General features: G+C 37.1%; 1 protein-coding gene across 3 annotated transcripts in view; it reads left to right on the top strand.

Moving 5' to 3' along the window:
• Positions 1-34: 34 nt before the first annotated feature.
• PUS7L (pseudouridine synthase 7 like) overlaps positions 35-15,097 on the top strand; it is a 32,098-nt gene continuing 17,035 nt past the window's right edge. Inside the window, exons 1-3 of one of the 3 annotated variants that reach the window (XM_032593953.1) lie at positions 35-73; positions 3,207-4,126; positions 14,642-14,768. Coding sequence is in view for 1 of the 3 variants with exons in the window: in XM_030322367.1 (XP_030178227.1) it covers positions 3,223-4,126 (904 nt within the window). In the remaining 2 variants the exon portion in view is untranslated. Of the gene's footprint in view, positions 74-3,206; positions 4,127-12,378; positions 12,474-14,641; positions 14,769-15,097 lie in introns of those variants that run through there. The other 2 variants (XM_032593952.1, XM_030322367.1) reach the window with 2 other exon arrangements.

Here is a 15,097-nt window from a genome sequence, read left to right as displayed (position 1 = left end):
GAGGCTAAGTATTTTAGCGCTTCCGGACATGCGCACAGTTTTGTGCCCAGGAATTCCGTAACGTGGACGTGAGGTAGACCGGGTCAATCTTGCGAGTTTTGGCGTTTCTGTGGGGGGCAATGACGTGATTAGTAATGGGACCCCCGACTGTTTGCCCGCAAGCGGAGGGCGACATGGGCTAGTATCGTGCGTTGGGACAGGAGGGGGAAGTGGAGGGAGAAGTGGAGCCATTGGCTGTGTCTGGGGGGTACTTTCGGATTAGCCAGAAGGCAACACCGCCGGAGACTAGTTCTGCAAATTGGTGACAGAAAGCAAGTAAGAGTGAGTTCGGCTGAGCGTTGGCATTGGAAGAAAGAGCGTGAGGGGAAAAAGCACTACCTGCTGCATTTCTAACATCTCCCCAGAATCTACCCTCAACCAACAATTACCCTGTCTTGGGTTAGCCAAACTACTCACTCCCCTCTCCACCCTGTACCCGCATCAAGAAATCTGTTTAGGAACACTGCACATTTGTGTTTAACTCCACGTGGGCTCCTTGGCCCCCTCCAGCTCAGCTACTTTCTTTTATAAGATGGTTGTTGTAATTCCCTGATCATTACGTTCTTTTCAGTTCTACCTATCCTAGTAGTTTAGAATGTCGTCACATCTTGCTTTTACTGGGAGAGAGTAGATCCTTATTCTTTACAAGGCCAATCCTCAAACAGTGCTCTTGATCACATTGCTTTGAAACTCTTGGAATACTTCATCACATTCATCCTGCTCATTGCCATTATTCATCTTATTAAAACAGCTTTTTAGATTGTGCCATTTTTCTACTCAAACACCTGCAGTAGCCATCTATTGACCACTCAATAGATCCTAAGTCCTTAGCAGGGCATTCACTGGCAGTTTGGCTCTAATCCAAACTGTATTTTCTAGAACTGTACTGTAAGACATTACTCCTGTATCTGGACTGTTCAGTTTTTCCTGGCACATTGCATATTTTGTTTGTATGTTACTTACACGTTTTTACCTTATTTCTGTCTCTTGAATAATTTTGAAGACTTAGATGGCCACTTCTCACATTACACCTTTTCTGATTATCATAGGCCGGAGTGATCTCTTTTTTCTTCCTCTTCACTCTTACAGCTCTTATTTTGTACTAGTTTCATTTATTCAACAGTCAGTATTGGTTGCATGCTTACTATATGCTTGACGCTGTTCTGAATGTGAGATAATTAGTCAATTAGGCAGACACGGTTCTTGCTCCCATAGAGCTAACATTGTAGTTGTGAGAGATCTACCGTAAATAATAGGGAAAATTATTAGATAGAAATACTGTGCAGAAAATTGAATAGAGTTTGGTGAAAGAGTGCCTTGCTGGTTCCTTTACCTTATTAGTCAGGGAAGACCTCTCTGAGGATGTCATTGGGGAAGGACTAATTTAATCAGCAGGAACAGTTAAGACAAAGGAACTGAAGAAAGCCGGTGTGGTTGGGAGTATAGTGGGTAATGGGGAAAGGGTACAAGATAAGTTTGGAGAATAAACAGAGGCCAGAATCTTAGAAGTCTTTGGAAGCGAGGGTAAGCAGTTTGGATTTCATTCTAAATGTGATCAGAGGTTTTAAAGAGAATTGTGATTATGACTTAATTTACCTTTTAAATCATCATTCTGGCTATGTGGAGAATGGACTATGGTAGGCTAGTAGTAGAAGCAGATGAGAGGCCTTCACAATGTATAAGAATTACTGAGGTGGAAGTACTGCATGATCAAAGGACAGCCATCATGTACTGTCATCTCTTGACAGTAATCAGAGAGCCAGATGCTTAAAGCTGATGTAATTTTTTGTGATGAGAAAGTCAAAGTTATGACCAAGATGACGTGGAAGTGGATTGAGGTGGAGATCAAGGACTGGTGTTAAATAGATGATGCATGTAGATGGACATGAAAGTCATGCTGGGTAGACATTGAGGGAGGCACTAAAGGCATCAGTGAATGAAGAAGAATCATCTGGGGATCAAAGAGAAGATGATAGCAGATGGTAGAGCCTGATGGCATGAGCTTTGAAAGAGCTGGGATTTGGGAAGGTAGAGGAGGGATAAATGGTTTGGAGCTGTGGCAAATAGAAAATATTTACTATCTCCAGGTCCTAAGTTAGGTGGGTGTCAAAGGAAAAAGAGTCCTCACTTGAGAAGACTAGAGAAGAAGCCTGAGGAAATAGCCAGGTTTCAGTTATGGCAAGAAACTGAGGAGACTGTGCAGGAAATCACGGAAAGAAGGGAAATAAATATATCCTCATTTAGTCCAAGAAATTAAGATATAGAGACTTTGCTGTGATTTCTACATGGCATAATTGGGGGGTGGGGGTTTGCTAAATTGGTTCAGATTGGTAGAATACATTGTAGAAATGGGGTGAAGGTTCAGATGATGACAAATTACCTAGAGATTGTAGTTAACACACAGAACTGAGTAGTATGGGGCCCATGGGCATTTTATCTTTCTTATAGCACTATCTGATATGGTGGCCATGGGTTATGTGAAGGGTGAGTAAAGGCTTCAGAGGATTCTCTTATCTACTGCTTCAAGAAAATCTGTAAGGGTTTTTTTCTCTCTGATGCCAGTTGTATGGTTGGAATTTTTCTGTGCCTCAACCTTAAAAACTTGTGTCTGTAAAAGTTTGTAACTGGGCTTTCAAGAAGGTTTAAGATTCTGGATTAATTTAAGCCTATTTTGAAGCATAATCACATTGGAAGTTTCATTTATCAATTTGGACTATTTCCTCCTGTCTTCTAGTCCCTTCTCTCATCTCTAACCCCTAATATATACAAATCTAGCCACAAATTCTCTGGAATTAGTTAGAAATTTTCAGGAATGGGGTTTGGACAAATCATTGTTTAAGTCTGTGTTCTGGTCTCTTCTTTGTCGGCCTACACATGATATTTTTAAAGCAGACTTGAAACGGACCCATTTTAATTCTGGATAATAGATGGAAGCTTGGAATGGGTGAAAGAAAAGTTGCAAATCATCAGTTTCATGAGAAAAAGATTGCCTATTAGTTTATCTTGGTATAGGAGAGCCAAAATGCCCTGATTTATAGAAATAATTTGTATTTTAAGGGGACCAGGATTGAAAGGGAGAAAGAAAAATAAATCCTGCAAATTTGTTTTTTCTTGTTATCTATAACTTTTCTTTTGGGTAACTGACTGCCTCTTTGTTTCTTTTGTAGGCATTGTTATTTAAGAATGGAAGAGGATACAGATTTTAGAATCCGGTTTAGTTCTTTGTGTTTTGTTACTGATCATGTTGGATTTCGTGGCACTATAAAAAGCTCACCAAGTGATTTTGTTGTTATAGAGATTGATGAACAGGGACAGTTAGTTAATAAGGCACCAAGTAAACTGATTAGTAAAGTACTACCTGAGCCAAATAACTTTGCCAAAAAGACAAAACTTGATCTTCAGAATTTATCCTTTGAAGAGGGAAGCAACCAAGAAGTTAGTATTTTTGCTGGGTGCTCTGGTGCTGATCAATATCATCAATCTGGTTCAGAAAGGGAAGATACTATCAGTGATGGGACTTCCAAAGGCGAAGAAGAAACAGTTGATGTTTTAGGTACCTTGTTAGATGAAAAAACTAACGAACTACTGAATCACTTTGCCTGTGATATAAAAGAGAAGTGGAATTCTAAAACTGAGCTAATTGGATCATCTCTTGAATTCTCATTAGGCAGAATCCTTGACAAAAACCAGAGGGCTCTTCTGCACAGTGCTATTAGGCAGAAATTTCCTTTTTTAATAACTGTAGGTAAAAACAGTGAGATTGTTGTAAAACCAAATCTTGAGTATAAGGAACTCTGTCACTTGGTATCTGAAGAAGAAGCATTTGACTTTTTTAAATATTTGGATGCAAAAAAAGAAAATTCCAAATTTACTTTTAAACCTGATACAAACAAAGACCACAGAAAAGCTGTCCACCATTTTGTCAACAAAAAGTTTGGAAACCTTGTGGAAACCAAATCTTTCCCTGAGCTCAATTATAGTGCTGGCAATCCAAATGTAGCAATAACAGTAAGATTTCGGGAAAAAACACACAAGCACAGGAAGAGGTCTCTTTTTGAATACCGGGATCGAAAAGTTATATATACAGGTAATTTAATAAATCATTACCATTTTCCTCAACAAACTTAGTTAAAATTGTGTGAAAGATGAATAATTTCAAATGAATTAAATAGAATTAACCAGAGGACTCTTGGGAAAAATATTTGGGTCTGGTTTTTAGTGGAAGATGAAGCCTTACAAATTACACTAATTTTAAGAAATAACCTTATTGATGAAAGTATGGTTAACATCAGCACAAATGTGTAAAGTTGAAGCAGTTAGTTTGTTAACGTTTTATTGGCGATAAATCTTGATTTCATATTTTAAAAGTTATTTTAATTAAAATTAAGTATTCAGAGATAAGTAGAATGCATCTGCTCTGCTTCGCTTTCCCGAAGTGAATACCTTGTTATCTAAAACAATTGAACTTCATGTAAATTAAACAATAAATAAGTAAATAAAACAATTGAACTTCACTACCCAAGGTAGAGAGCCTAAAAACTTATAAGGAGGTCCTTCCTTTGACTCAGTCACTCTTTTAGAGAGGAGGTTCTCAAACTTTAACATGCGTTAAAATCACCAAAAGGGCTTGTTAAACAGATTTCTGGGTCCTGTTCTCAGAGTTTCTGATTTAGAGGGTTTGGGGCAGAGCTTTTTACAAATTCCCAGGTGATGCTTTTTCTACTGGTCTAGGTACCACATTTTGAAAATCACTGTTTTAGTGGGTATATTCAATTCCTAAGATTGGATGGAACTGATGAAATATATATTTTTTTAAGTTTATTCATTTATTTTGAGAGAGAAAGAGCGTGTGCAGGTGCTGGGGTCATGCTCACGTGAGCGGGGCAGGGGGGGTAAAAAAGAGAGGGAGAAAGAGAATCCCAAGCAGTCTCCTCAGTGTCAGTGCAGAGTTCAGCATGGTGCTTGTTCTCACGAATTGAACTGTGAGATCATGACCTGAACAGAAATCAAGGGTAGGATGCTTAACTGACTGAGCCACCCACCCAGATACCCCTGATGAAACCTTATTCTGTAAGTTTAGCTCACCAGATTTAATTGGCCAGTATCTTACATGAAGGATGGGAAGTGTTTCAGATGGTCATGTTTTATAGATTCATACAGCAAAGCTTTTTTTTTGGTTAAAAACTTTTATTTATTTATTTATTTTAAGTGTTTATTTTAATCACCCAGTACTCATCATGATACTCCTTAATCCCTATCACCTATTTCACCCATTCCATTCCCCTCTGAAAACCATCAGTTTGTTCTCTATAGTTAAGAGTCTGTTTCTTGGTTTGTCTCTCTCTTTTTTCCACTTTGCTTATTTTTTTTTTGTTTTGTTTCTTAAATTCCATATGAATGAAATCATATGGTATTTGTCTTTCTCTAACAGACTTTTTTCACTTAGCATTACTCTAGCATCATCCATGTTGTTGCAAATGCCGAGATTTCATTCTTTTTTATGGATGAGTAATATTCCATTGTATATGGTATATACAGAAGTGTATACACCTCTTTATCCATTCATCAATCCATCAATGGACACTTAGGTTGTCTGCATGCCTTGGATATTGTAAATAATGCTGCTATAAATCTAGGGGTGCATGTATCTCTTTGAATTAGTGTATTTGTATTCTTTGGGTAAATACCCAGGAGTGAGATTTCTGGATCATACGGTAATTCTATTTTTAACTCTTTGAGGAAACTCCCTACTGTTTTCCACAGTGGCTGTACCAACATCCACATCCTTACTAACACCTGTTGTTATGTTGTTGATTTTAGCTATTCTCAGAGATGTGAGGTGATACCTCATTGTAGTTTTGATTTGCATTTCCTTGATGATAAGTGGTGATGCACATCTTTTCATGTGTCTGTTGACCATCTGTATGTGTGTTTTGGAGAAATGTCTGTTCATGTCTCCTGCCCATTTTTTAATTGGATTACTTATTTTTTGGGTGTTGAGTTGTATCAGTTCTTTATATATTTTGGATACTAACCCTTTTTTGGATATGTAATTTGCAAACATATTTTCCTATTCTTTAGGTAGCCTTTTTGTTTTATTGATTGTTTCCTTTGCTGTGCAGAAGGTTTTTATTTTGAGGTAATCCCAATAGTTTACTTTTGCTTTTGTTTCCCTTGCCTCAGGGAACCTATCTAGAAAAAATGTTCCGTCAATGATAGAGAAATTACTGCCTGTCTTCTTTCCTAGGATTTTGATGGTTTCCTGTCTCACATTTAGGTCTTTAATCCATTTTGAATTTGTTTTTGTGTATGGTGTAACAAAGTAGTCCAGTTTCATTCTCTTGCAGGTAGCTGTCCAGTTTTCCCAACACCATTTGTTGAAGAGACTGTCTTTTTCCTATTGGAAGTTCTTTCCTGCTCTGTTGAAGATTAATTGACCATATTATTGTGGGTTCATTTCTGGGTTTTCTGTTCCATGCCACTGATCTTTGTGTCTATTTTTATGCCAGTACCATACTGTTTTGATCACTATAGATTTGTAATATAACTTAAAATCCAGAATTGTGATGTCTCCAGTTCTGCTTTTCTTATTCAAGATTGCTTTGACTATTTGGGGTCTTTTGTGGTTCCATACAAATTTTAGGGTGAGTTCTGTGAAATATGCTGTTGATATTTTGATAGAATTTCTATTAAATATATAGATTGCTTTGGGTAGTATAGACATTTTAACAATGTTTGTTCTTCCAATCTATGAGCATGGAATGTTTTTCTGTCTTTTTTTAAAATTTCTTTCATCAGTGTTTTATAGTTTTCAAAGTATAGGTCTTTCACCTCTTTGGTTAGGTTTATTCCTAGGTATATATTATTTTGGGTGCAATTATAAATTAGATTATTTTCTTAATTTCTCTTTCTCCTGCTTCATTGTTGATATATAGGAATGGCAAGTATTTCTATACATTTATTTTGTATCCTGTGACTTTAGTGAAGCCATTTATCAGTTCTAGAAGTTTTTTGGTGGACTTCTTAGGTATTCTGTATATAGTATGTTATCTGCAAATAGTGAAAATTATACTTCTTCCTTACAAATTTGGGATACCTTTTATTTCTTTTTGTTGTGTGATTGCTGTGGCTAGGACATATCACATTGATTGGTTTGTACATACTGAATAACGCTTGCAACCCAGGAATAAATCTCACTTGATTGTGGTGAATAATTTTTTTTTAATGTATTGTTGGATTCAGTTTGCTAGTATATTGTTGAGAATTTTTGCATCTGGGTTCATCAGAGATATTGGCCTTGTACAGCAAAGCTTTTTAAATAAAATCAGCAACCCAAATTTGTGTAGATTGCATGTGGCACAGAAACAGGATTGTATTATATAATACAGGATTCTGTGGTATAAATGAAGAGATTGGACCTTGAATGTAGGTCTTACTTTATGTTATGACTTCAGTTCATAAAAAGATGTATGAACTTTTTAGTATCTTTAAGATTTAATTTCCACAAATATAAAAATGGAAAGAATAATACCATGGGCAAGTTACTTAACAATTTGTAACTTTTTGTTGTACTTTAAAAATGGGGTAATAGTAAAACCTAATTCACAATGATATTTTAACAATTAAATAATGAAAATGTTTAGTATGTAATAGTTATCCAAATGTTGGTGTCTCTCCTGGAAATTTCTGTCTGGTTGTGTGACTTGCCTTATCCATGAGAAAACTGCTGGTATAGGACTTGATACATGAGGCATGCAGTAAATGATAATAGATAAATCTGTTTTGAAGGAAAAAACAAAACTAGTTTTACATGTGGAAGGGAGAATTGCAGTTAAGTGATTTAAGCAGTTATAGATTTTATACTATTTGAAATTCTAACAGCATTACCTTGAATTAATGAACTAAAAAATTATGGAAACTTTTTATATATTAGTGTAAATTAGTTTTACAAAATCTATGAGTAATTGGAGGGATATGTTAAGGGGAGGAATTGATGGTACTACTCCAGAGAATAGTATGAAGATATCGGGATATCCACAAGTCCAAGAACAAAGAAAAAGACAAAGTTAAAGTATACTTATCTCAGATTTTGCAAAGGCCACCCTTTTTTAAGAAAAAAATAGCTCATATAAAAAAATTTCTTAATAAGTAGGCCTATCTAAAAAGTAGAACACTTAAAACACTTTTTAATTTTAGTTGTTATAAGACATACGTAACAAAATTTACCATTTTAACTACCTTTAAGTGTACAGTTCAATGGTATTGAGCACATTCATATTGTTTTACAACCATTACCATCATTTATCTCCAGAACTTTTTTATCTTCCCAAACTGAAACTGTATACCCATTAAACAGTAACTTGCCATTCTCCTCTCCACCAGCCACTGGCAACCACCATCCCACTTTCTGTCTCTATGAATTTGACTACTCCAGGTATCTCAGATAAGTGGAATCATAAAATATTTGCCAAGTTGTGACTGGCACATATCACTTAGCTGAAGATCTTCAAGATTCATCTATGTTATACATGTGTTAGAACTTCCTTCCTTTAAAGACTGAATAATATTATATGTATATATACCACATTTTATTTACCCATTCATCTGCCAATGGGCATGTGTTATTTCTATCGTTTGTCTATTGTGAATAATACTGCTGTGAACATGGCTGTAAAAATATCTGTTCAAGTCCCTGTTCTTAGTTCTTTTGGATGTGTACCCAGAAGTGTAGTTGCTGGGTCATATGGTAATTCTGTATTTAATTTTTTGAGATAGCACCATATCCATTTTCCTAGAATACTTTTTGCAGAAGAAAATATATGAAAGATTTAAACATCCAGTTAAATTTTTATTTTAAGAATTGCATTTTCCAGCTCTAGAAGTGTCATTTAGTTCTTTCTTAGGTCTTCAACTTATTATGTTTATGTTTTCCTATAATCTTTGAGCCTATTTTTAATAGGTCTTTAAATTTTTTTTTTCAACGTTTATTTATTTTTTTTGGGGACAGAGAGAGACAGAGCATGAACGGGGGAGGGGCAGAGAGAGAGGGAGACACAGAATCGGAAACAGGCTCCAGGCTCTGAGCCATCAGCCCAGAGCCTGACGCGGGGCTCGAACTCACGGACCGCGAGATCGTGACCTGGCTGAAGTCGGACGCTTAACCGACTGCGCCACCCAGGCGCCCCAATAGGTCTTTAAAAAATGTCTGCTAATTCTGTTGCTGTCATTTCTGGATGTGCTTCTAGTGAATGTCTTTTAGTTGTGTTGTGGGTCATATTTTCCTGCTTCTTTGCATGTTTAGTAATATTTTTTGAAGGTCAAACTTAGTGAGTGTTACCTTGTTGACTGTCTGGATTATGTTGTCTTCATTTAAAGAGTGTTGAACTTTGCTTTAACGGGTAGGAAGTAATTTGCAAATGCATTTGAGGCTTCATTTTGAGTTTGACTAAGGGAGGTCTAGAGTAGGCTTTACTCTAGAGCTGTCAGTCATATAGTTCTACTATTATAGCATGATCCTTCTGTGGCTTCTCCTGCATGCCCTTGCTATTTAGTTAGATTTCTCCTCTCTGTTCTCTTTGGCTGCTCTCCAGCTTTGTATAATCTCTGACAAAGAGATTACAAATTGACTAGATTACAAATGCCTAATATTTCATCGTTTAGCCTGGTGGAATGTGGTAGCCAGCATTCAGATAGCCCCCAGTGATCCTCAACTACTGATATTCATGACCTTTTGTAATGCCCACCCACAATGAATCAGGGCCATCCTGTCTAAGTAATAGAATATGGCAGCCACAGTGAGTGACTTCTGAGGCTAGGTCATAAAAGGCATTTCATATTACTTATTCTGACAGAACCAAGACAGCATACCTTGAAAACACTCAAGAAGCCCTATAGGGAGAAACTGATGCTTCCCATCACTAGCCAGCATCTACTTAGTCACTGATGTGAGTGAGCCACTTTGGACATGACCTTTAGCTTCAGTTAATATTTGACTGCAACTTCATAGTATCCCTCAAGCCAAAGCGGTCCAACTTCTGAATTCCTGCCCCACAGAAACTGCTGGAATAGTATGTTGGTCTTCTCAGACTGTTATAACAAAATACCATATACATGAGTGGCTTAAACAGTAGGCATTTATTTTCTTACAGTTCTGGAGACTGGGGGTCCAAGATCAAGGTACCAGCAGGGTTGATGTTTAGTAAAGGTTGTCCTGTTGGGTTGTAGACAGCCATCTTTTTACTATGTGCCCACATGACCTCTTCTTTGTGCACACATGGAGAGAGAAATTAAGAGAGAGGAAGGGAGGTCTCTGATGTCTCTTCTTATAAGGACACTAATCCTATTGAATCAGGGCCCCACCCTTATGACATAATTTAATGTTAATTGCTTTCTTACTGGTCCCATCTCCAAATTCAGCCACACTGGGACTAGTACTTTGACATAGGAATTTGAGGATTGGGGGTGGTGGTGGTGATGCAGATATTTAGTCCATAACAGATAGGAAATGCTTATTATTTTATGTCACTAAAATTTGGGGTGATTTATTGTGCAGCATTAAATAACATATTTTGGTACCAGAAATGAGTTGCTTCTATAACAAAAGCCTAAAACTTGTGGTAGCAATGTCTTTGGACCTGTTGGCAGGCAGATGTTTGAAGTTACCTCAGGGAGGCTATCAAGGACAGTTTAAAGGAAGGGACAGTATTATTAGAACCTGGAAGAAAGGAATACTTGTTATGTAGTGACACAAAGTTTGGCAACCTTGTTGTAGGCAGTAAAATGGAAAGTAGAAATGTTTCTAAAGAGGAGCACTGTAGCTAAAGAGATTTGTAGGCAAAGTGTTGAAGGTTTCTTTTCTACTGCTTGTAGTAAAATTCTAAAGGAAAAACTGCTAGATATAAAGGAGCTAGAACTCACTGGGTTCAAAATCATTTTTTTTCTTCAAAAAAAAAAAAATCCCCAGTTTCTTAAGATGGCACATTATGTTTAAATTAAGAAATGGCTTCCAGACAAAGAGAAAATCATGGCAAGGTCAGGACATGTTCTAGCAAGGAAATCTAGGGTGTGAACTGTGAAATCCTTTTTTAAAATTTTTGCACAAACCTCTACCAGTGTCTCAGAATGATTCAGACAGGCAAAGGCCCTCTGGGGACTTGAAGGGCATGACTCAAGGATCCCCTGTGTTAAACAGTAATACCCCTAAGGATTTAGGGGACATTTTCCCTCACTATCTTCAGTAGAAGCCCTAAGTTGAAAACATCTGGTCTTCACAAAATTTGAGTGTATCCTTGTCTAATAGAGTGAACCCACATAGTTTTTGAAAAGGTCAAAGACAGTACAAAATAGAGGCCTTTGTACTACCAAACTTTTATTTTGTATTTATTTATTATTATTATTATTATTTAATGTTTGTTTATTTTTGAGAGAGACAGACAAAGCATGAGCTGGGGAGGGGCAGAGAGAGAGGGAGACACAGAATCCAAAGAGGCTCCAGGCTCTGAGCTGCCTGCACAGAGCCTGACACAGGGCTTGAACTCATGGACTGCAAGATCATGACCTGAGCCGAAGTTTGGCACTTAACTGACTGAGCCGCCTAGGCACCCCAGTACTGCCAGACTTTCAAAGGCAGGAATTGGGCTAAGAAAACTACTGCATTATAAATAGGTAACTTTTACAGAAGAGGAAGTTTCACTTGGAGGGCAAAATTGACACCCAAAAGTGGACTCTAGAGCTATAGTAATTATTCCCAGATACTGGGAGGACTGAATGCTAATAAAGGAACAACAACATACACCTGGCTGGATTCAGAACTGCTGTGTAAGAGTAACTTGTAGGTATATCTATCCCCCCCCCCCCCCAGTTTGAATAAAGAGTGTATAGCACTTGTCCTATGTGTGTTTCAACATTTCAAGGTGTGTGAAAAGCAGATTTGTCTCTTTGTGTCACGGTCCTTCAGAGCCTTCATATTAAGAGAAATTGTATTTGAGGATTCTGATTTGATATGTATTCAAGGAACCTTATCTATAGCTGGGCCTGATTTAGATAAAAAAAAAATGCTAGCATTTGAACTGTTTTAATCGTATGAGTGTTGGAGGCCTTGGGAAGGAATGAGTATGTTTTGAATTGGGGGTTTGTGTGGTCGTACTAAAAGTATTCGAGCCAAAAGGTGGATCGTAGTTCTCAACCCCAAGATTCTTAATGCTCTTCTCCTGGTACTCACACAGAGTGGCTTTTGCAGCCAGTAGAATATGACACAAGTGATGGTGTATGTGTCTTCTAAGGCTAGATCATAGGTAGCATTATACTTTTTGCCCGTGTTTCTTGGATTGCTCTTTGTAGGGTAAGCCAGCTACTATACTGTGAAGATATACATATGGCTCACTGGAGGGCTGAGGGCTGTAGCCAACTGCCAATACAACTTGCCAGCCATGTAGGTGAGTCCCCTTGGAAATGGATCCTTCAGCTCCTGTCAGGCTTTTGAATAACTATATTCTCAGCCACATCTAACTGCAGCCTCTTGAGAGAGCATGAACTCAAACCACCAAACCAAGCTGCTCTTGAATCTCTGACCCACAGGCGCTATGAGAAATAAATGAACACTGTAAGCCACTGAGGTTTGCAGTGACCTGTTATGCAACATTAGATAAATAGTATATAGCAATTAATCCTAGGTATGTGCAGATTACTAAAAAGCAAACACCTCAAGGGATCACCTATGCAGATTTCTGGAACTCTTTGTGCACACATAGCTTCCTCTTATCTAGAACTCTGCCCTGTGAATTCCAGCCACTCAGCCTTCCTGAACTCTAACCTCCACCCTTTTAATTCAGTACAACCACTGTGTTCTCCCTGGATTCCTCCTCCATGTGCTGTGGTCAGGTAAATATCTCTATGCCAAAAACAAACAAACACACAAACAAACTGTATTTTAGGACTCACTTACTTTGTTTTCCTTTTCTTTTTGGATCATAGTTCTATGCTGCCTGTTCTCCAGTGTCTAAAAACGGGTGTTTCTTGTGTTTTGTCCAGCTTTCTATTTGTTTACAGTGGGAGGTCGAATCTAGTACCAATTATTCTAACAAGTGGAATTCTCTAAAAGTGAATTTTATTTTATTTTAATTTTTTTATTTTTATTTATTTATTTTTTTTTGAGAGAGAAAGAGAAACAGAGTGCAAGCCAGGGAGGAACAGAGAGAGAGGGAGACACAGAATCCAAAGCAGGCTCCAGTCTCTGAGCTGTCAGTACAGAGCCAGACACAGGGCTCAAACCCACGAACTGCGAGATCATGACCTGGGCCAAAGTTGGACACTTAACTGACTGAGCCACCCAGGTGCCCCTCTAAACGTGAATTTTAAAATTTAGCATAGTTGGTTTTCTTTTTAAACACTTCACTTTTTCCAAGTATTTAAGAAAATGTTATAAATTAAACTTATAAATTTGGTGATCTTTAAGTTTTCCTGTGTTGTTTCCTTATTAGTTACTAACTTAATGAGATTTCAATGTAAAAAGACAAATTTAAATCAATTAGACATTTGTAATTGGAATATATGGGAGTCTCATTCTCTTAAACATTCCAAGTATGTAAGACACAGATTCATTTATACAAACACTAAAATTATGGGTTTGATTCTCCTTAATATTCCTATTCTAAGTTCTAAATCCTCACAAATGAAATAAAAAGTGCTTATGCTCTACGGCTAATCCACAACAAATGATATAATTTCAGACAATTTGGAGGTTCCTTCCTACATGGCTGAGCTTGCTTAACAGCTAGTGAGTGACGTACCCACATTGTCAGGGGTAGATTTGACACCTTAAACCCTAGTTACCAAATACATAAACTTCAAAACTTGTAAGGATTTGTTTCTTGGCCTTTTTTGGAATACAGTTTCCTGGTCTACTTTAAAAAGTTTGTGACACCTAGCGCTGCTGCTGCAACACTTGACCGAATTTTGCATTTCTTTTACTCTTCAGGTATTTTAGTGACTTGGGTGCCTGGGTGGCTCAGTTGGTTAAGTGTCCGATGTCAGCTCAGGTCATGATCTCAGGGTTCATGAGTTTGAGCACCGCGTCGGGCTCTGTGCTGACAGCTCGAAGCCTGGAGCCTGCTCTAGATTCTGTGTCTCCCTCTCTTTCTGCCTTTTCCCTGCTCACATTCTGTCTCTCTCTCTTTCTTAAAAATAAATAAACGTTAAAAAATATTTAAAAAAATATTTTAGTGACTTCTGTCTAGTTCCACAAATTTGATATACTTGAGGGGCTACCTGTATTTTTTCAAAATGTTCCTAATTGACTCTCAGACATTTTGGTTCTAGGACACCTGAAGGGGATAGCTCTTATAAGTTATCGGAGACCACAAACAACTTTCGTTTGTGTGTTTATTACCTATTGATATCTAACCTATTAAAACAGAAAAATCGTTGGACCACCATGTTGTATACCTGAAACTAAAGTAATATTGTTTGTCAACTATACTTCAATTTTAAAAAAAATTTAATGTATGAAGTTGTTTAAAATAATCTATTACTATTAAAATGATAAGAATTTTAATGAAAAAAACATTTCAACTATAAATTAGTGACAAGAAGCATTGTTTTACAGTTCTGCAAATCTTTCTAATGCCTGATTTCATAGAAGTCAGCTGGATTCTCATATCTGTTCTTGCATTCAGTCTGTTGGAATTTCTTGTTTTGAATGAATCAAAAGAACAAAACTTAGCTTCACACAGGTATGTACTTGGGAAAGGGGGAACATTATAGACCCTATGAAATAATAAGGTCCCATAAATCTTACAAAAACAGAAATATTTGATATTTCTATCTTATTGCTTTGGCTGCTTGCCATGCTTCTGTTCATTCTTTAAACCTCCAGAGGCACTTCTTCCTCAAATTCTTTTAGGCCTCTTAAGACTAAATGCTTTCAAGACAGGGACCATTTTTTTTTTTTTTTTTAATTGACCATTGTATCCTTAGCCTAGCACATCTTCCTAAATCATTTTATTTAAACTGTATAATTAAATCCTATCATGACAAAAGCTGAGATATTTTGAGTTTATAA

Source organism: Lynx canadensis, chromosome B4, assembly GCF_007474595.2.
Source record: "Lynx canadensis isolate LIC74 chromosome B4, mLynCan4.pri.v2, whole genome shotgun sequence".
NCBI classification, from domain to species: Eukaryota; Metazoa; Chordata; class Mammalia; order Carnivora; family Felidae; genus Lynx; species Lynx canadensis.
The sequence above is the reverse complement of the archived record's forward strand: the minus strand, read 5'-3'. Positions and strand labels throughout refer to the sequence as shown.